This window comes from Sinocyclocheilus anshuiensis, unplaced genomic scaffold, assembly GCF_001515605.1.
Source record: "Sinocyclocheilus anshuiensis isolate Anshui unplaced genomic scaffold, SAMN03320099.WGS_v1.1 scaffold1291, whole genome shotgun sequence".
NCBI classification, from domain to species: domain Eukaryota; kingdom Metazoa; phylum Chordata; class Actinopteri; order Cypriniformes; family Cyprinidae; genus Sinocyclocheilus; species Sinocyclocheilus anshuiensis.
This window is the reverse complement of record NW_015540928.1, coordinates 398,710-419,863: the sequence shown is the minus strand read 5'-3', so window position 1 is coordinate 419,863 and position 21,154 is coordinate 398,710. Positions and strand designations below refer to the sequence as shown.

The 21,154-nt window shown below is 38.9% G+C and overlaps 1 protein-coding gene across 1 annotated transcript in view; it reads left to right on the top strand.

The window, feature by feature from the left end:
• LOC107689404 (ras-responsive element-binding protein 1-like) overlaps nt 1-21,154 on the top strand; it is a 43,941-nt gene that overhangs the window by 15,415 nt on the left and 7,372 nt on the right. The window contains exons 2-12 of the mRNA XM_016487378.1: nt 2,043-2,131; nt 7,561-7,692; nt 7,771-7,988; nt 10,897-10,986; nt 11,176-11,339; nt 15,294-15,435; nt 15,532-15,674; nt 15,752-15,941; nt 16,031-18,620; nt 19,516-19,686; nt 19,828-20,568. Of these exons, the coding sequence (XP_016342864.1) occupies nt 2,128-2,131; nt 7,561-7,692; nt 7,771-7,988; nt 10,897-10,986; nt 11,176-11,339; nt 15,294-15,435; nt 15,532-15,674; nt 15,752-15,941; nt 16,031-18,620; nt 19,516-19,686; nt 19,828-20,568 (4,585 nt within the window). The 5' untranslated portion in view covers nt 2,043-2,127. The remainder of the gene's footprint in view (nt 1-2,042; nt 2,132-7,560; nt 7,693-7,770; nt 7,989-10,896; nt 10,987-11,175; nt 11,340-15,293; nt 15,436-15,531; nt 15,675-15,751; nt 15,942-16,030; nt 18,621-19,515; nt 19,687-19,827; nt 20,569-21,154) is intronic.

Below are 21,154 nucleotides of genomic sequence, written 5' to 3'. Positions count from 1 at the left end.
TGAAACCAGTGATAGCTGTGTTTTGGAACATGATCGCTGGTGTCTAGCTGGTCTACCAGCTCAATCAGGTGCCCAGTTTGGACCATCTTGGACCAGCTAGGAACCAGCTACCATGTTGTACAACACGGATACTGGTTTGGATTGTCTATTTTAGTTTTTCTAATTCAATATGAAGAAGAATTCCAGTACGTGTTGTAATAGTGCTTGTAACATTTTATAGTGCGTTTATAGACCCGGTAATTTAATATTTATAATTTTGAACTTTTACTTTTTTTTTAGTTTTTTGCGTGGATAAGATTGCAGAGCACTAAAGGACACATTCAAATAAACGCAGGACCTTTAAAAAAAGAATATGTGCAGGAAATGCAGCAAAAGAAGTTTGTGATGAAACGAGATGGAGTTTGTAAGGAGAAAGGAGGAGGAGAACCACCCAAAGAGAGAGAGAGAGCTGAGCAGTAGAACCAGTTTAACTAGAAACCTTCTCTGGGTGTCTCCTCTTATCAGGAATCCTCCTCCCGGTTCTTGGAGTGTTGTAGCCCCCATTCCCAGCGAGACCCTTCTATCCTGACACCTCCCCCACTCAACACAAACACACATACACACACACTGAAACTGATACAGGAACAGTGTGGAGTGTAGAGCCAGCAGAACGCGATAGCCCCATGAGCAAACACCTGCCCACAATCCAACACTTGCCTGTGCCTGTCACACAGGGATGCAAGAGCATTGACACACTCTTGCCTCAGACACACACTTTCTTTTTTTTAATTCAGTTTCACTGTCGTTTCGGCCTCCTGAAGAGCATTACACTAGCAAAGTGCGAAGTCTTTCTATTTCCTGTCTTGCTTACATTTATATTTATTCATTTGTATACATTTTATAAGTGTTCCCTGGGAACTAAGCCCATTACCTTGGGTTGTTCAACACAGTTTTTTGTGTCTTTATTTTTTTTTATGTATTTTTGAAAACATAAACAAAAAAAACTAACAGTCCAAACTTTAAATATTTTTCCTCTTCTAAAAACATTGTTACATTATTAATATCTTGCATTTTTGTTCTCATCATATTTTCAACTACCATATGGTTTAATTAAAATCTTTTAATTATCATAATTTCTGTCACATTATTTTGAACAAAATCAAAAAACCTTTACATGAACACAAAACAAAACCTTTAACAAAAACTTTATTAAGAGGAGACACAAAAGTGCGAAAGGAAAAAAATGGGGGTCTCAAACTTGTTATAGCAGCATGAGCTCCAGCATGCGAGATCACATTAACTTCTTTGTTATATAAAATGTCCACCACTGTGTAAATGTGCACTCTAACCCACATCACATGGAAGACTGTCAGTCCCACATATGTTTTTCCTGACTGGATAATTTGGTATAAGCCTGTTTTGTGCATCTTGACAATCCTAAGCTCCATCCATCTGCCTTCCATCCATCTCCATAACGTCATCCGCCGCTCCATCCTGTCTCTATCCCCTCATCCTCGCGCTCTTCTGTCTCCTTTTGATCCTGGGTCTTTTAATACCAGCTCTTGTGATATGCTATTGTAAAAGCAGTAGTAATGCTACAGATGCCTGTAGCACTGGCTCCTGCACCCACCAGAAAGGAAACTTGGCAGTGTGTGTGACTTTGTGTTATGTGATGGCGGCGCGTTTCAGTTTACCAGCCGAACAAGAGGCCTGAGGCTGGATCTCTCCTGTTACCTTTACACTACAGAGAGCACATCTGAAATGATGTCAGTCTTTCTCATGTGGCCTTTTCAGGTGGCTGTCTCTTCCTGGACCTCACCTCATGGGAAAACATGCTCTGAATCCACCAGCCGCTCATAGCCTGAAGGATTTCTCACTTTAACCCTGAAGGGGAAACACAATATTCATTTTCATGCTTACTCAGTGACTTGGCTCCCTTTAACACTTGTGTTAATGTGTGCTTTTTTAAACACAACACTCGCTTTGTTTATATGGCTTTCTTGTGGTGTAACACTTGCTTTGTGTCATAATTGTGTGTGGTTGTGTGTTTTGCTTTCTTTCAGTATGAGCAGAGATCGCTGTCCCTCATCCTGCGCCTGTGACCCTGTGGCTCCATGACCAAGTGACACGTTTAGCCCAGACCTTAAAATGGGTAAATATGCAAAAGACACCTGACACTACTGACTCTTTTGTGCATGTGTGTGAGGTTGCAGCATGGGTGTTGGGTTCAGATGTCAGGCCTATAACAGATCTCTTAATCCATATGCTATTAAAAATGTTTCAAATTTTTACAGGAAAAAATGTTAAAATGCTTGAAAATCCAGTTAATTGGTTAACACTAAATTATCCTACCATATACGGTAAAAACTGTAAATGGTTTAACATTGCATGATATGTAATATTAAATTAAAATACTGTCAAATGTATAGTGTTTCAAGTAAAAACTATGAATTACCATATAAATTATAGTGAAAAACAGTAAAAGGACATTTCCAGAAGTTCCTGCATGTTATTATATTTTATTTTATATTTTTGTTATCAGTGATTTGTATTAGTGTGCCACTTACGATGGACTCTGATTTATCATCTGGATTTCTATTGTACCATCCGTATTATTATGATGGTTACCACATCAGTACATTTTAAGGTAAAAAGCAGGTTTTGGTTCAAGCAGTATTGGTATATCAATGTCATATCACTTGATGAAAAATATGGTAATTAGTTGTACAATATCCAGAGCCTTGCTTTGCTTTTATTTGGTCCATCTTAGGTCAGACAGAAAGTAACAATAACATAAATATAGTAAGATAGTATAAATATTATAGATGTACACATATTTACATATAACATACAACCATACATTCATTCAGATTATGAAAAAAGAAAACACCAGGCAAGCATAGTTATACTTTCAAATAAATAAATAAATAATAAAATAAAATAGGGAGAAGGAAAAAAAAAAAAAGACAGAAAAAAATAAATTTGTACAAATTCTATTATATTATAAAATTAAGATGTAGTTGTCTCCTTAAAATATTCCAGAAAAGGGCTCCAGACTTTCAGAAAATGTTTTGGCTTTTGTTTTATTGCAAACCAAATCAAATTTCCATCCTGAGAGCATGTAAAAAGTCAAAAAGCCATTGGCAATAAGGAGGGGGAGCTGCTGACTTCCAATTCATAAGAATAAGTCACCTAGCCAGTAAAGACTACACTATCAGCATGTAATGTGTTTAATTTAACAGATTCTGGCAAAATACCAAACTGCTGTTAAGGGGTTGGGGTCTGTTGGTAAAGAAAAAATAACAGAAAAGCACCTAAAGACTTTCCTCCCAAAAATCAGACAGCTGCTGTTATTTCTCCTGTCTGTGTGGATAGTCAGGAGGTGTTGCTCAGCCTCCATTAAGAGATTTGTTGACCCAAATATATTCTGTCATCATTTACTCACCTTCATGTCATTAAAAACCTGAATGACTTTCTTTCTTCTGCGGAACACAAAAGGAGATATTTTGAAGAACGTTGGGAACCAAACAACATTGAACCCAACTGTCTTCCATTGTACAGAAAAAGACATTTTTCAAAATATATTCTTTTATGCTTCACAGAATAAAGAAAACCATACAGGTTTGGCATGACATGATACATAATGACAGAATTTTCTTTTTGGGGTAAATGATCTCTTTAAGGCTCATAAAATATTCCTCACAGTGTGCATGTTGCTATAGAGCAGATTAAGATGCTGATTTTCCAAAATTAGTCAGAGAGAAAGAGAGGGATGGATTGGGTGGAGAGGAGTGGTTGAGTGAGTGAGATGGAGGATGATAACAGGGAAGAACAGGGGAGCTCTACAGTGTAGAGGAAGCAAAGGAGAAGAATGGCTCAGCATTCCCTAGAACTTCACAGCCACCACACCAAACAGGAAATGCACAAGTTCCCCGCTTTCTCTCTGGTGGAACAGGGAGGGAGGGCCGGGGGGGGTCAGATTTTCCATTCCTCTGTGTACTTATGAATCAAAGGAGGAACAAAACAGTCAAGAACACTGAATGAAATCATAAATCTACTGTGAGCGAGTATGGGGGTATTCCTTGGGATTTGAGAACATTTATTGCTGTGCTCCAAAACCTAGTGGGGCAATCCCAGAATTCATTGCAATGAATCATTGAAAAATTGTGGTGGAAGTGAGAGAAATTGGTTATTTTTCATTCAACACTGAGGGTTTTTCTGTCGATGCTGCTTTAAGAAGGTAGTTAGTTGTCTATATAGGCCACTCATTCATTTTTGGACCAGAGCTAATATTTTCTTCAGAGTTTCCATGGATGAGCCTGTATGCCTCTTTTTCTGATTCCTGTTGTCCTGTTGTTTCACCTTGAAGTGTGAGTGTGTAAAAGAGAGTGATGGTCAGGGGCAGATGGACTCATCATTATCCAGTGTTATCTGTTCTCAGTAGGAGGGAAGGTCTATATAATCCCCACACTCCCATTAACTAAGACACTTTTATAGCCTGTAGATGTAAGAGGTCATGTGCTTGCCTGGACAGTGTCTATCAGAGCATCAGCACTCCTTTATTCTATTTATCCTTTTTGTTTTTCACATGTATAATGTTTCTTGAGTTATTACCATTTACATTACTTTTTACATTATTATCGCTCGTGCTTATTTTGCATAGCTTTAACATGATTGAAAAAAAACACTAATCTGAAATATGATCTAGGAATGAGAATATGATGACACCTGGAAATTGGCTTGTTTGGAACACCCTAGCAACCGCATAGCAACATGCTAACGACACTCAAAACGCTTGAGTGGCCTCATAGCAACACCTTGGCAACCGCTCACAACATTAAAACAGCGCAGCAGCATGTTTTGGTTTACTTGTCTTGTACACTACTGTTCAAAGGTTTGGAGTTCGTAAGTGTTTTTTTTTTTGTTTGTTTAAAGAAAATGAATATTTTTATTCAGTAGGAACACGTTAAATTAATCAAAAGTAACAGTAAAAACATTTATTATGTTTCAAAGATATTCTGTTTCAAATAAATGCTCAAATGAATAAATGAAATTTCTATTCATAAAAGAATTCGGATAAAAATGCATCAGTTTCCACAAAAATATTAATCAGCACATCTGTTTTCAACTTTGATAATCATAAGAAATGTTTTTGAGAAGCAGATCAGCATACTAGAATGATTTCTGAAGGATCATGTGACACTGAAGACTGGAGTAATGATGCTGAAAATTCAGCTTTACATCACAGGAATATATTACATTTTAAAATAGAAAACTGTTATTTTAAGTTGTAATAATATTTCACAATATTACTGTGTTTACTGTACTTTTGATCAAATACAGTGTGATCAAATGCCTTGTTGAGTTATTTCAAAAACATTTTTAAAAATCTTATCTTACTTTTGAACGGTATTGCATATTCCTTTTTGAATTATACTTTTTGTATTCTGTATTTACCTCCTGCCAGTTCATTTAATTTTCTGTCCCTCATATACCAAATATCTTGCCATTATATTAGTCCTATGAACCATATGATGATATGTTTAACTGTGATGCCCATCTGTCATTATTAGCTAATGAATTACTGTCTTTAATCATCTCAATTAGTCCAAAAATGCTTGGCTAATAACAGCTCATTAATCTCTGGAGATAATCTCTGGATCTATGCTGTATTGCTATCTCAGCTTGCAACACTTACATGCAGCATGTGTGAGGCTGAGAACCGTATTGAGGCTACACACACTCTAAACGATCCATTTATCCTTCTTATTCTTTTTTTAAAATACTCAGTGAATTGAGGTTTTTTCTTTTGAAATAAATTAATACATAAATTCAGCAAGCAAGCATTTAAATGGTCCTCAGTGGATTTTTAAATAAATTAGCACAAATATGCACATCATTGGCTTTTAGTGAAACTTTTTCGGTATCAGGCCTTAAGGGCCTGACACTCATAGTGATCTGCAGCAACACGTTGACCAGATGTCATTTGTTTTCAGCGAAAGTGGACGGTTTCTGTCAACATAAGCAACAGCGACCATTGGTGATGCAATTTGGACGTGTTCAGAGTTGAGAAAAGTTTAGCTTTATGCAAATGAGAAGCAACACTATAGAGAATTCAGTTTCACTGATCTGTTTGATTTGTGGACAGAATTTGAAGTCATTCTAAATGAGTTTGACTCATACACTAATAATTGTTAATTTTAATTTTGATATAATGCATAGCAATGCTAACTAGCAACCTGGTGACCTCCAGTGTAAAATCTCTGTCAGTGTAAAAGGTGCATTACACTGCAGAATACGTGCATCTCTTTTCCTCAAAGCTGAATCCTTATGGAAATAATCAGACTCCTCCGTCCTCACTTTTCCAACCAATGTTCGTATATGAGCAGAGTTTGGGATGGTGGGAGCTGGGAGGGGGATTTCCTACCCTTCCCCCTCCAGCAGAGGTGATCACACCCTGCTACAGTGCACACAAACTGCAGCAGGGCCGCATGGTTAGGGCAAGAGAGAGTACAGCAGACAACCGTCTACCCTCCACTGCTCTCACAGCCACTTCCTGCTTTGCCGCTCAACCCAACCCCCCTTACTGTTCCTCTCTTCACAGCAGAAAGACTACCAAGTTTCTCCCGTGTGACCATGCACCCAGTCTCTCGACTCTCTTTTCCAGTCTTCTCTCTACACTTTTCTCACATTTCACTCTTCTCTCTGCGTTTTCCTCCATCTCTGCCTCCCCTCCTTTGCTCTCACGTACGTGTCGTTCATCTTTCTCTCCCTCGTCTCCTCACCCTGCACCACCCCCCTCACTGGGATGGGCCTCTCTCACTGTAGTATCACACTCCCACAGCTGCCTCAAACAGTCCACAGCCAGTGCTTTTCCTATCTTCACTTTTAGACAACACCATACATAGAGCTCAGTTCAAACTGAGATGTTTGTGGGAAGAATGTAGCTTTTTTTTTAATCCAATATGTACACTACCATTCAAAAGTTTGGGGTCACTAAGATTAATAGATTTTTTACAGTTTTTAATCAAATAAATCCAGCCTTCCGACTTTCAAAATCATTTTAAAAAATCTTACCGACCCTAAACTTTTGAACAGTAGTGTACATACATATAAAAATGGCACATGCAAATCACATCCAAACCTCAACAGAGCCTTCACAAAGACTTCGTCTTTTCGTCTTTTTGGTCAGCTATTGAAAGAGACTTATTTCCATCATGCATTTAAAAATGAAAATTTACTTTAATATTGGGGGCTTTTGCAGTCTTAACATAGTCTTTTTTTATGTTCATAATCTAGAATTGGTGGTTTGTTTGTTTTTTGGCCTTTGTTTTGTCTATTTGAATGTATGAAAACAATTTATTAGCACATGTGCTAAAAGAGGAAGTTGACCCTTGATAAAGTTGCTCCTGTAAAACACACTACAGCTCCTGCAGAGATTAATTGTATCCATTTAGACAATGATAAGATGATTTCCACATGGCTTCCTTTGCAGATGGGAAAAGTAATTAATTAATTATATCTTCTAAAATTGATGTCATATTGAGTTCTGTGTGAGTAATGAATATTCTCTGTTCTTAGAAATGGAAAGTGCCTCCCCTGAGAAGACTGTCAGCAATGGTGTTGGTGCTGCTGATGTGAATGAACAGTCCCATTTGTCAGAAGAGGCTGTGAACAATCAGTCCTCCACACATACACCTGAACCTGTCGAAGGTAAGATGCCACAGCGGCACTATGAGACTCTATGAGAAAGATTCTGTCATTATTAACTCACTTTAATTTGATTTATAGAAGCAGACTATGATGGAACGGACAAACCAGAACATGAAGATGAAGATGAAGATGAAGGTGGAGTTAGAACAGAGGAGGAGCTGTCCTCCATCAACTCCATGATGAGCACTGTGATGAATGTGGACCAGATCAATGGAGTCGATTCTGAGCCCACCAAAATATCTCCCAGAAATACTGCCAAATCACCTTCTGTCAATCGCAATGGGAGAAGAAATCAGGTATAGCAACAGCTGGTATTTGGTATATCAGTCGTGAGTGAAAGCTGGCATAATTATTGCTGTAGTTGTATTGTACATCTCATTCCAGTAATGTCAACTGCAGTAAGTACAGCTGTAGTAGGATGCAGAGGTGGAGTAGTCAGCGAGGTCCCTTGAAAGCTAGTCAGTCACTTGGCAGCCATATTGGCATCTCATCTATTTGAATTGGGAAAGACCAAGGCTGTGTATGTACTTCTTTTGAATAAGTAATTAGTTCATGATAAAAAAAAAGTATGTTCTATATAGCATGAATGTGTGTAGTATGACTGGACTTAACTACATCTGGCATGTTGTCATTGTCATGTGACCTACCAGTGTCAGTTGTGTCACTTCACTGACATTCACAGATCCTCTCCTGTGGCCTCATGGGATAGTAAAGTATATATTGGATGTGCACTACAGAATCTCAGCAGAAATAGTAGGTCATCCGGGTACTTCTTGCCTACTGTTTTATAAATACTGTAAATTCAGACATGCTACTCTTTCACATGCTGTTTTTGTACTATATAGTAGGGAAGTATGCGATTTCCAATTCAGACCAAATCACCCGAAGATTAGGTTTTAATGACTTATTTCAAATTAGCAATAAAATGCAAATCTTGCTTCTTTAGCTCAAGTGATGCTACAAAATGAATATTTTTCAGGCTGGTCCAGCTAATGCGCATGCACGTTCTAGAGTAAACAAACACATGATCGGCTCTTTTATAATAAGGTGACACTTTCATTTTTATACACGCCATATTTAGTCTTATGATTTCACTTATTTTTCTTCCAGTGGTCCGTCTCAACTCTCTCATACTGTCTCTGGTGGTCAGTCAGATTGGCAGTTACATAAACTCAGTTAAATGAGTGGCAACAAATGGTCTTTGCGCTTTCTCAATCCCCCCTTTGTGAGAGCCGATGCTTGTCTTATGCCTTCAATTAAATTGTGGGATTTGACTGAAACACTTCTCTGTGGAGAAAACAGGTGTTTCAGTCCCCCAGCCCCCTCTGGGATCCCGTCCCGTAGCCCTAACTGTATTTCCATACGCTGAGAGTGACACTGCGACGCTGCTCGACTGCAGAAGGTCTTAGCCACTGAATTAGTGATGCTCTTCCTCAGCCAGTGCTGCTGTTGTCTGGAGAAACAGATGGAGAGGCCACTTGTTACTCCATGTGACGCGAGCGCACAACCGCTCCTGCTGCTCTGACACATACTATCTTCATCAGGCAGGCCACATCCTGCATCTGTTTTACCTATTGTGTTTATCTCTCACTGGGGGACAAATAGACGACTCACTGGGGTTTTGAAGTCATGGGGAGCCACATGTGTTGAGGAGCCATATTTTTGTTTGATTAATACATAATTATTTAATGTGTTTTCAGGATCTGTAACTCTCATAAGGTGTAATAGTTAAACATTTATGAACTAGTTTAGTTACTATTAATTTGTACAGAGCTCTGTACAGGGGAGACCTTAGGTGCGATTACAATGTTAAACACTGCCATGTTGTATAAATCTACTCATATATTTATTATACAAAATATGTATGAAATTGATATATGTATAAAATGTTATATTGTTATTATTATTATAATAATTAATTATATTTTTTTATCTTGTGAATACTTTCCGTACCCACTGTATATATATATACATATATATATACAATGGAGATCAAAATTAGAGAACAACCTACAATTTCCTACATTTTAAGGTCACTGCTTAGTCTTATTTGGAGTTATCCTACAGGAGTAGAAGGCCAGTTTTTAAGCATATTTCATACATTAATCATATTCTGAAGAACAGTTTAAAAAAACTGTTGATAAAAAAATTGAGATATTTGAAAAAGAACTGATCAAAATTAGAGAACACTTTCAGATACCTCTAAGTTATTGGTGTTAATCTGGCGCCTGGTGCTAATGTCCTTGATTACATGACAAACCCTGTTTAACTGGCAGCATTCCTCCAATTTTTGCTGATATTGCAAGATGGCTAGCAGCTCTAAGGTGACTGAAACCCTGCGACAGAAGTATGTCCAGATGAAGGCCAAAGGGATGACCCTTTCAGCCACTGCAAGAGAAGCAGGTCTTTCCAAATCTGTGATTTCTCGAATCCTGCAGATTTACATTGACACTAATTAATTCAAGTCTCCCAAAAAGGCTGGTCGTACACTCAAAACAAATGCACGAGAAGACAGGAAAATGTGCTTGGAAATGACTTTCAATGGGGAATCGGTTCAACACTGCAGCTGGAACTGCTTGCCAGTTCAGCACTGAACAGGGTAAGGATCTGTCTCTGGATGTTTAAGAGAAGTCGGACTGAAAGTGCACTCTGCATTCACCAAGCCTCTCATCAGCAGAAAGAATGTAAAGGCTAAGCTCACCTTTGCTGTGGCTCATGTTGTGTGGAGAGAGGTGAACTGGTCCAAAGTTCACTTTAGTGATGAGAGCAAGTTTAATTTATTTGGGTCCGGTGGGAAACACTGTTTGGCGTCAAACTGAGGAAAGACTGAACCCAAAGTGCGGAAAGAAGTCAGTGAAAGCTGGAGGAGGAAGTGTCATGGTTTGGGGGATGTTTTCTGCAGCAGGAGTTGTGCCTCTTATACAGACACATGTATATATATGAAAAGAAAATACTCAAACAAAATAGAAAATTATTTTCAAACATTTTGTTATGCTGAACTTGTTACAAAAAATATATATTTATATCTTTTTTAAAGAAAATAGTTAAATGAAACACCTTAGGTATGATTGTACTGTTAAACACTGCAATGTTGTTGAAATCTAGTCAAATATGTATATAAAATTATGTAAAATGTCATACTAATCAACTATATAATTTAGTACATTGTAACTAAAATGTGTCTTGTCTTTGTGTCTGCTACAGGAAGTCAAAGACGAACACTCAAGCTTCATTTGCCCCCTGTGTAACAAAAACTGCATGACACAGCACCAGTTCACCATGCATATCAGACAGGTGCACACTCTCTCTTACACAAGCATACCAGAACATCCCTACATGTACACCTGTTTACTGAACCACAACAATTTGTCTTAAAATCATTAGATCAGAATTTTACTGAAACTGAAGATGTATTATACTTATTTCTTTATATATTATATATCAGTATATTCACATGTGTGCCTCTTTTTTTTTTTCCTGCAGCATAACACAGATAGTGGGGGCACTGACCACTCCTGCAGCATCTGTGGGAAGGCTTTGAGCTCGGCCAGTTCTCTGGACCGCCACATGCTGGTTCACAGTGGAGAGAGGCCATACAAGTGTGTGATATGTAGTCAGACTTTCACTACCAATGGGAACATGCACAGGTAAATGGTCAGACAGTGTTTTTAAAACTGTAGATGTTTAACTTTTATGTAAGTATAGGCTAGCCTCTTCACTGGCTCACAATGATACACAATAGAGTATCCTTTTTCCTGTTAAGCTGCATGGATTATTTTCATTAATATATCCCTAAAAGTCAAGCTCTATCAACAGAATATGTGAAATAATATTCATTACCAAAGAAAATAATTTTGACTTAACCCTCAGTTTTTGTTTGTTTTAAATCAAAAATATTGGTTACAGTAACGCGCCTATAAGTCAGGAATTACACAGCGTTTAAAAGCCAAAATGTGAAGCTTTTATTTTTGTTAACAAACAAAAATGAATTATAATTAATTATATAATGTTTATAATTTAAGCTGTAAATTAAAAAAAACAAAAATCTAAATCATCCATTTTGAAGTGGAGACACTTTTATACTCTATATAAATAGTGCTTTTCTGATATTTTGATCATTGTGTATTGGATATAACTTTACACATATACAAACTTTACAAGGTCAGTAAGCAACTTAATTTCCATAAAACGATGGTAATCTGTGGTAATCAACATTATGCCATAGATACTGTTTATAGAGTTTAATTTGTATTGAACACTACATTTCTTTAAAGACAAGAGAAGAGAAACGATAGGACAGGGTTTGTGAACCTCGGGGGGTTGGTGTAGGAACTGAAAGGAGTTGATGAAAAGCTAATAATTAATTAAATTATAAAAATGTACCATTTTAATAAATAAAACACTATAAAAAAGAGGAAATATTTTGTTTGCATGCTCGTCATGTGGTCATTAACCGATATTAGAGAACCTTTAACATACAAATGCATTGTTAAATTATTGAAATATTAACTTAAAATCTTAAGGGGATACGTCAAGTACATATTTCAGGTCAAAGGGGTTCGACTGATAAAAAAGTTTGGGAATGCAGGAAATTACAGGAAAAAATCTAAATATTTCCAAGCATTATATTAATACCACTTTTAGGTTTCAACTATGTTAAACTGTATTATTTGTGACCTAAAGAAATAAGTGTAACAAAACGTTGCAGCCTGCATTAATAGAAGTAGCTGTAGGTTTGTGGAGGAGGAGGAGGGTGCAGAGGGAGGGTCGGGAGGGATGAAGGAATGTCTGCATGTGATGTGAGAGGCCTGATTCTCAAGGCTGACTTATATTGATGGCTGGTGGCTTCTTTCTTTCATGTCACCTAAATTTGGAAAGATTGTTCAGTGTCCATGCTTTCTTTTCATGTGTCTTTGTGGTCGAGGGTTTGATGTGTGACTCTTTTTATTTGTGTTGATGGGATGTGCATAGAGGGCTTCCTTGTGCAGTTGAGACATGCAGGCATTCCAGATGGGGGTGGAAGAAGTTTGTGTGTGTAAGTGAGGGAGGGAGAAAAGGCAGGGGGCTGGGAGAGGGGTGCTGAACATATTTTTTGGATGGCACATTATGGATAATTTTTAACCTTATCCTGTCATATATTACATAACTCGACAAAAACAACTTTGCTTGGCATAATGTTAAATCATGCAGCTGAGTTTTTCCCACACTGCCCTCTGGCAGTATTGATGAAGCACTGCAGAAGGAAACATTTACTCAGTGCAAACACAAAACCACAACATGATTAAGTGGCATGTGACAAGAAATTGCAAAAACTGGAATTATGGTTGCGTGATAACATAATTATGCTGATACTGTTTTAGTCTGTATGGTATCAACATGGTTTTTTTTTTTTTTGCTGTGGCCAAAGACATGAGATGGAACAGGATTCAGGCTGTCAGGGTTGGGTCCACATGTGGGTGACCATCACTCTGCCTCTCTGCTATTAATATCTTTGGCTGCAGAATGTAAAACAAGAATCTTACCACTGGGTCTGCTGACATTTATCCTCCCTTTACAGTTCCATACACTCAGTGCATCACCATTAACTGTACACACCACAATGCAAACACATTAATTAGAAAATGTGCACACCGTATATAGACGGTCAACCATTTTCAATGAAACACAGCTGCACATAAGCATCAGGGGCCTTGTATCTGGTTGAACCTGAAAGGTGGGTTTGTTTCTGTGAAAGTGTAGGAGGGTGAGGGGTGCACACGTTCCAGCATGTCGTAATGTGACTCCCAGCACTTTGCCTCCACACATTACCTCTGACCTCTGCTGGCCATATAATTGCATTTACCCCACCTAGTCACTCCCCTCTGTATTTTGCATTAATTATTGAAGTATTCCAGTGGCCCTCGTGCCATCACATCAAGATAAAAACAGAACGTTTTACATGGATGAGGTTAAAGATTTAAATGAACCCTGATTATTGTAACAGTCATTTTATAGTAGTCATTTTACTGGGTTACGAATTAAAACAGCTCATTTTAAATTTAAAATTGTATATGTTGATCTTCTATACAATAAGGTTGCAATAATTAAAATGGGACTCTGGATTTCACATTACTATAATGAGAATTGAACTTAATTAAGATTAGCTTTCCTAAAAATTATGTCAGAATGCAAAATATCTTAAGGGTAATCTGTAGTATTCTTAATTAATTAATTAATTAATTTATTTTATTAGTGCTGTCAATCTATTAAAAAAATTAACTAATTAATCTCACATTTTTTTCTGAAATTAATCATGATTAATCCCACCTAACATTCAAGTTTTTAAATATACTTTTATATTGCAATAATTTCACATTCAATCTTCAAATTAATGTAGAAACAATTTTAATATTTGTTTAATGTCATATTTTTTAACAATACTACTGATGTCTCTATGAAATTGTTTTTTTCCCTAATATTTAACCATAGACTATAGCAATTCAATTTTGACATTTATTAGACTTTAAAAAATAACTTCTTATTTAAGTGAACTTGAAACAATCTTCACATAAACCCATTACAAATAAATGTCATATTTACCTGTGCCCTTCAGCAAGAAGGAAATGTACAGAAATTTAATAAAGTTATCAAACACTAAATTCTAAACACATAAATCGTATTTTTTCACAACTCTTTAACTTTTCTGTCTCACTTCAGGTCTTAAAGTCTCTAATGAGCTGATGAGTTGAATCGGGTGTGTTAGATGAGGGAGTTTTGAAAACCACTGCATTTCAGAGATATGTTCTTTAATGTTACTCATATATAACAAATATTTACATGTATGCTCCATTTTAAGGCAGCTTTAATTGACTTTTTTGGTAACTTCATGACTTAACTGATGACATAACTACAACATTGCATGCTTGTAGTTTCATTTGTGCAGGCTACAGCGCGCACCGCCTCATTTGAGCGAGCAATTGAAGAGCACGTGCTAAGAGCACAGTATAACAGCTGACAGGACAGGAAAATAAATTTTTACTGACATATGGCCTGACAACATCTCATCTGACCGCATTTGTTCTATTGAAGCTCCTCGTCACCTGTACCTTTTACATATGGCCTGATAACATCTCATCTGACCGCAGTTCACTGTTGTTCTACTGAAGCTCCTCGTCACCTGTACCTTTTCTGCACTCGCTGGCGTTGAGGTGATGTTTGAGTGCACATCTGAAAATATCCCGTTTGATGTGGTCGTAAAGACGTTCTGTGTCTTAAATAAACGCAATTCTTGTCAAGAAAAAGAGACAGAAGCAGCAGTTGTGAGTGGGGCGGCAAACCCTAGCTCCTCCCCTGCGTTAATTGCGTTAAATATTTTTAACGCGTTAAACTGAAAAAACATTTTTATTGCATGCATAACACGTTAATTTTGACAGCACTCATTTTTGTTTGTTTTTTCCCCTCAAACACCTCAAATGCAGTTTACAGTACAGTAAACACAAATGTAAGTCAGTAAGGAGCGCCTATGGATTTTGCATAATAAAGCATTTTAATTTCTCTTATTTTTATGATGATTGTTAATAGACAGAACATGGCCTGAAATGACTGGTTATGTATTTCTGCAGGCACATGAAAATTCATGAAAAAGATGCAAACAGTATTCCTACATCCAGTTCTTCCCAACTAAACACCCGTCGACGACTCCCTAAGAGGAAGCCTAATGTAGAGGATGAAGTGGAGCAGGCTGAGGAGCCACCAGTTAAAAAGGTTTTTCAGTGAAATCAGTCAGAGTTTAAATGACTTTTGGAATTTATTGTGCCTGTACTTCTGAAGTTATATGCAAACAAACTGTCTTGTGTTTAGGTGATGTTGATACAAAAGTCTGGAGAGGATGATTCTGTTAAGAGTGAAGAAGAGATTCTTCACTGTCCCATCTGCTTTAAGACATTCAACTGTAAATATGATCTGGAAACACACATAGACACACATCCTGACACTACACTCAGGTAGGCTTAGGACGTTGTATTCCTGTGTATATATATATAATATATTTACTGTTTCTGACTGTTTCTTCTAATCCTAGGTGTAACATTTGTTGCATTACCTTTCGCACACATCGTGGTCTTCTGCGTCATAACACCGTCATTCATAAGCAGCTTCCCACTGACCCCTCTGGACGACCCTTTATTCAGAATAACCCCTCTATCCCTCTGGGGTTTGGTGACTTGGCTTTCATTGACTTCAGCTGTCAGAAATTTCCACAAATTGCACAGGTAAAGACTTGTAAATACATTACATAGGAAAGAATCACTTTATTCCTTTTTTGGATGATGACAGAAGATAATTTGTTTTATTTATTCAGGTCTGGTGTGAGACTAATTTACGCAGATGCTCTAGCAAGTTCCACAAATTTGTTTGTGAGGACTGCAACAAGGCCTTCCCTGTTCAGCAGTCTCTGGATCTCCACAAATCCTCACACAAATGTAGTGCAGACACCTGCACTGAACCTCAGGAACATAATGCAGATGATGTTATGGATGCACCCAAAGTTAAGTCCCATTTCACGGATTCCAAGGAGGTCAATGAACTAGTATCACATGTTGATAGTACCAGTTCAGATGGGAAAAACGGTTTTATGGAGTGCCTGGGTCTCCAACGCTCCTCCTTGGTCAAGCCAGAGAAATCAGAAGAGCAAATTCAACAGAAAATTTTAGACAGCATTCGCTTCATTCATGTTGAGACACCTTCAACAAATCTACCTCAAGAAAGCAGCAGCGATCCCAGCATCTCAATTTTGGAACCCGTCTCACTTCAAGCCGTGAACAAGAATGCCGCCCTCGGCGTCCTGTCTCTACAGCCGCTCCATGGTGTCGTCAGTAGTGGTATGTTTGTCCCAATAAGTGGTCAAGCTGCGGTGGAGCTGGCAGACATTGAACAAATCCTTAAGCTTGCAGCCTCTGTGCCACCTCAGATGTCTTTGTCCTTGCTTGCCAAAGGTCTGGGCAGTCCTCTACAGGTGGACCCCAAACAGATTGCTTCTCTGAAGCAAAAGCCCTTAATCACTCCTCGATCCAGCATGGGTGCCTCCACACCCCCTCCGCCCATCATGAATGCCCAACAGGCCTCATCGGGCAACATCAGTCCTAGCCTTCCACCCCAAACAGGTCAACAAGTGAGAACTGCCAGACAGTCATCAGCCTCCACTTCGTCCTCAACCTCGTCCTCTCCTACCAACTGGGAGACTACTCAACTGGGGCCAGATGTCATAGGAAACACGATAATCTCATATGAAACTGGAAAGCAAGAGGAGTTTGACGGCAAAGAGAAAGAATCGAGAGTTGTGGGCAAGAAGACAGCCAAGACCGAGCACCCTTGTCGGTTCTGCAAAGAAGTTTTTTCCTTCTTAGGTGGCCTCCAGGCTCATATGCGTCATCATCTGGGAGCGTCACCGTACCAATGCACCATTTGTAGCTACGCCGCTCCTGACAAAGCGACGCTGATTCGACATTTCAGAACACATAGCGGTGAGCGGCCATACATCTGCCGCCTCTGTCACTACCCTTTCACTGTGAAGGCCAACTGTGAGCGTCATTTGCGCAAGAAACACATGAAGAACACACGCAAAGACATCGAGAAAAACATTGAATATGTAACCACCTCCTCTAGTGTAAGTGGTGTAATTGGAGGCAGCACACTAGACCTCCTTGATACAGCTGGTGCCGGTAACACATCTTGTCGATTTTGTGGGCAGGACCTTAAGAATTACAGAGCACTTCAGATTCACCTGCGAACGCACAATGGATGTCAGCGGAAGCCATTTGAGTGTAAGCAATGTGGGGCGGCGTTTCTCGCCAAAAGGAACTGTATTCACCATTTGCTGAAGCACCACCCAGATGTTCCAGAAAGGGAAATTGAAGAACACATCAAAAGTCTTGTACCGGTTGGAGGAGAGGCCACCACTCAAGCCAACCCTCCAACCTCAAATGGGCTGGTTAACAGCACCATTCCTCAGAATGTAGGTCCTTTCTCTGGACCTGTTAAGGACCAGGACCAGCCTTTAGATTTCTCTAGCAAATCTCAAAAAACGATTGCCTCAAATGTTAAACTTGAAGGAACAGCATCTCCTCTGTTTAACGACTGCTCTATGGAGCCCATTGATCTCTCGATACCTAAGGATCCTGAGATGAAGAGAATGATGAAAGAACTGCCTCAGAGCATATCTCTGAATCATCAAGACATCAAGAAAGAACAGACCCTGGAAACGACCCCTGGTCTTCTTGCAGCTCTCCCAGTCTCCATTTCAAGCCTGGCCTCTGCTCTATCCAGTGACCTTACTAAGCCTTTTACTCGCTTGAAGCCATTGCTACCCAAACCATCTTCGGTTTCCAGTACTGAAATGGCACCACTGGCCTCCATTGCGCAGATCATCTCATCTGTGTCAGCTACTCCAGTGTTGATCGAAACAGGAATAGATGGCAAAAACAGTGTTAGTGCAATGGATTTTAATACACTAAGTGAGAAGAAGGGTCCCTTAAGCACCACCAAACTGGATTCCATTCAAAATGGCTCTTCTGATAACTCAAAGAAGAGAGGCAAGAAGAGACCGTTTCAGGAGGAGATCTGTGATCCGAGAACACCAGCAGGCTGTGGCATCGACCTGGAGTCAAGTGGCGAGTTTCCCAGTGTGGAGAAAATGCTAGCTACCACTGACTCAAATAAATTCAGCCCCTACTTACAACCCAGTCAGATGGAGCCAATGAAGGAGGAGAAAGAGAAGCAGTCCGTCAATGAGGAGGCAAAAGAGGGACGAGAGGATAAGCCAAAGAAACCTTCACAGAACAAAGGAAAGAAGAACGCTTATTCGAATTCAGTGCAGAAAATGACCTGCCCATACTGCCCACGTCTGTTCCCTTGGGCCAGCTCATTGCAAAGGCATATGTTAACACACACAGGTGAGACACTGTTTACAATTCATAAATTATGCCATAAAGCACTTTATTTACTCTGTCCTACAATACAGTGAGCTACATACCATTCTTAGGAAAGTGGAGGTTACAGAATGTGTTAAATGTTGTAAACTATTTCATTTGTCAGCCATTTAGCTGGAATTGTTCTTCAACCATTTCAGACTCTATATAGATCTTAGATAATCCTCACAGTAATGCAGAGTGAACAGACATGCTGAAGTTGGTAAGCTTTGAAATTCAATCACGGTCTATAATGATTTACACTACTGTTTGGAGTCTTTTTTTAAGAAATGAATACTTTTAGTCAGCAAGGATGCATTAAATTGATCAACAGTGACAGTAAAAACATTTTTAATGTAACAAAAGAATTCTGTTTTTGATAAATGCTGTTTTTTAACTTTCTTAGTTTATTTATCAAAGAATCCTAAAAAATGTATTATGGTTTCCACAAAAATATTAAGCAGCACAACTTTTTTCAACATTGATAATAAATGTTTCTTGAGCACCAAATCAGCATATCAGACTTCTGATTTCTGAAGGATCATGTGACACTGAAGAGTAATGACTGCTGAAAATTCAGCAATCACAGAAATAAATTACATTTTAAAATATATTCAAATAGAAAACAGTTATTTTAAGTTGTAATAATATTTCACAGTATTATTCTTTTTACTGTATTTTTAATTGAATCAATGCAGCCATAGTGAAATAGTGAGCATTAGAGACTTCTTTCAAAAACAATAAATAATCTTACCGACCCCAAACTTTTACATTTATTATGTAACGTATATATTAACTTTTTTTTGATCCAATGTATTTGAGTCAATAATGTTTTGTTTCTCTCTTCAGGGTGTTACAGTTTTGTGCATTGATTTCACAGGTCAGAAGCCATACCCTTGTCCTCAGTGTGAGTCATTCTTCTCCACCAAGTCAAACTGTGAGCGCCACCTGCTCCGCAAACATGGAATATCTAATCGGACTCTTCAAAACAGTGGATCTCCACCCAAACCTAAGGCTGATGAAGGATCCCAAGGAAGCACTAGCACTATTGGTCAGAACCATTATCTTATATATTATTTTGTAGCTCTAATGGTCTTGCATATACAGTATACTATATGAAGTAAGATCAGTTAATATTTTTTCCAAATGCTTGACAAATGCTTTGCTTAACAAGCTTTTCTTGTCTTGGTAGAGAGTGTATCTGACACTGAACCTCCTGTAGCCAGAGATATTGTGGATCTGAGCTCTGTCAACCCCAAACAAGAGGAGAGAGCTTCATCTCCGGAACAAGCACCAGAACAAACAGGACAATCAGCCACTGAACAAACAGACAGCAGCTCAGACTCAAACCAAACACACCCTGAAAGAGTAGAAAATAATGATGATGACTCTCAAAGCAATAACAGTCTTGATATGAACCTCGCCAAAACGCTTGTAGACTTCAAGCTTTCTGGAGTGGAGCAGCACCAGCCTAAATCAACAGCTGAACCAGTTTCTCCACCGGATGAGTTCCCCCACACCTGTGCGTCCTGCAAGAAGACCTTTCGCCATGCAGCCACTCTCAGCCGGCACCAGAAAACTCACATTCAGGAGGTCCAGCCAGAGGATGGAGGCAAAAAGGGAAGACGCCAACCTGCTCCTCAAAACCCAGTCACATCACCCAGAAAGGAGATTGAGCAGGACGCAAAGTTAGAAGATGATGAAAAGGACGAGAACAGCAGCTGTGTGGAAAGTGGTGCCGATGAGGAGGAGAAGGAGAGGGAAGAGATGAGTGATGATGAAGAAGAGGCTGCTTCCTCAGAGCTCAGGGCTTTGGAAGAGGAGGACGTCCCGGCTGGAGGCAAAACCGATAAAAGGAAGAAGATCTGTGCTGTGTGCAGCAAACGTTTCTGGAGCCTGCAAGACCTGACCAGACACATGCGCTCACATACTGGTAAGATCAGGAGCCTTTTATTGTTATTATGTACTGTCCATAATTTATTAAAGGGGTCATATGATGCATATGCATGCAGCATATACATGCACTTTTACAAGTTGTTTGAACTGAAATGTGTGTTGGCAGTGTGTGTACACAACCACTCTAAAATGATAAAAATCTACCCAGTGTTTTTTTTTATCTGCTCAAATCTTTACCCCTTTCTCAAATCGAGCCGATCTCAGACGCCTGTCTGTGTGGTCACAAAAACAGGCCCCTCCCACGATAGTTTGATTGGCAGTAGCGTTTCAGCACAGACTGGACCGGCGTCTTACCTTAGACCCGCCCTGAGTGAGCTGTCATCAGTCCGCCATTGTTTCACCGTCGGAGCAGATGTAGACAAGAATGACTCCTAAGCGATTGAGGTGTTCTGTTGTTGGATGTAATAATGAACAGCAGTCGTCATTTACTCCCGACATCTGAGCCGCTGAACTCGCAGTGGATTACGTTTGTTTTTGAAGAAAATGCACCCCCAATCTACATAAATGCGTCTATGTTCGCGCGAATCATTCGTGATCCAGCTTCACCTACAGAAGAAGTGAGT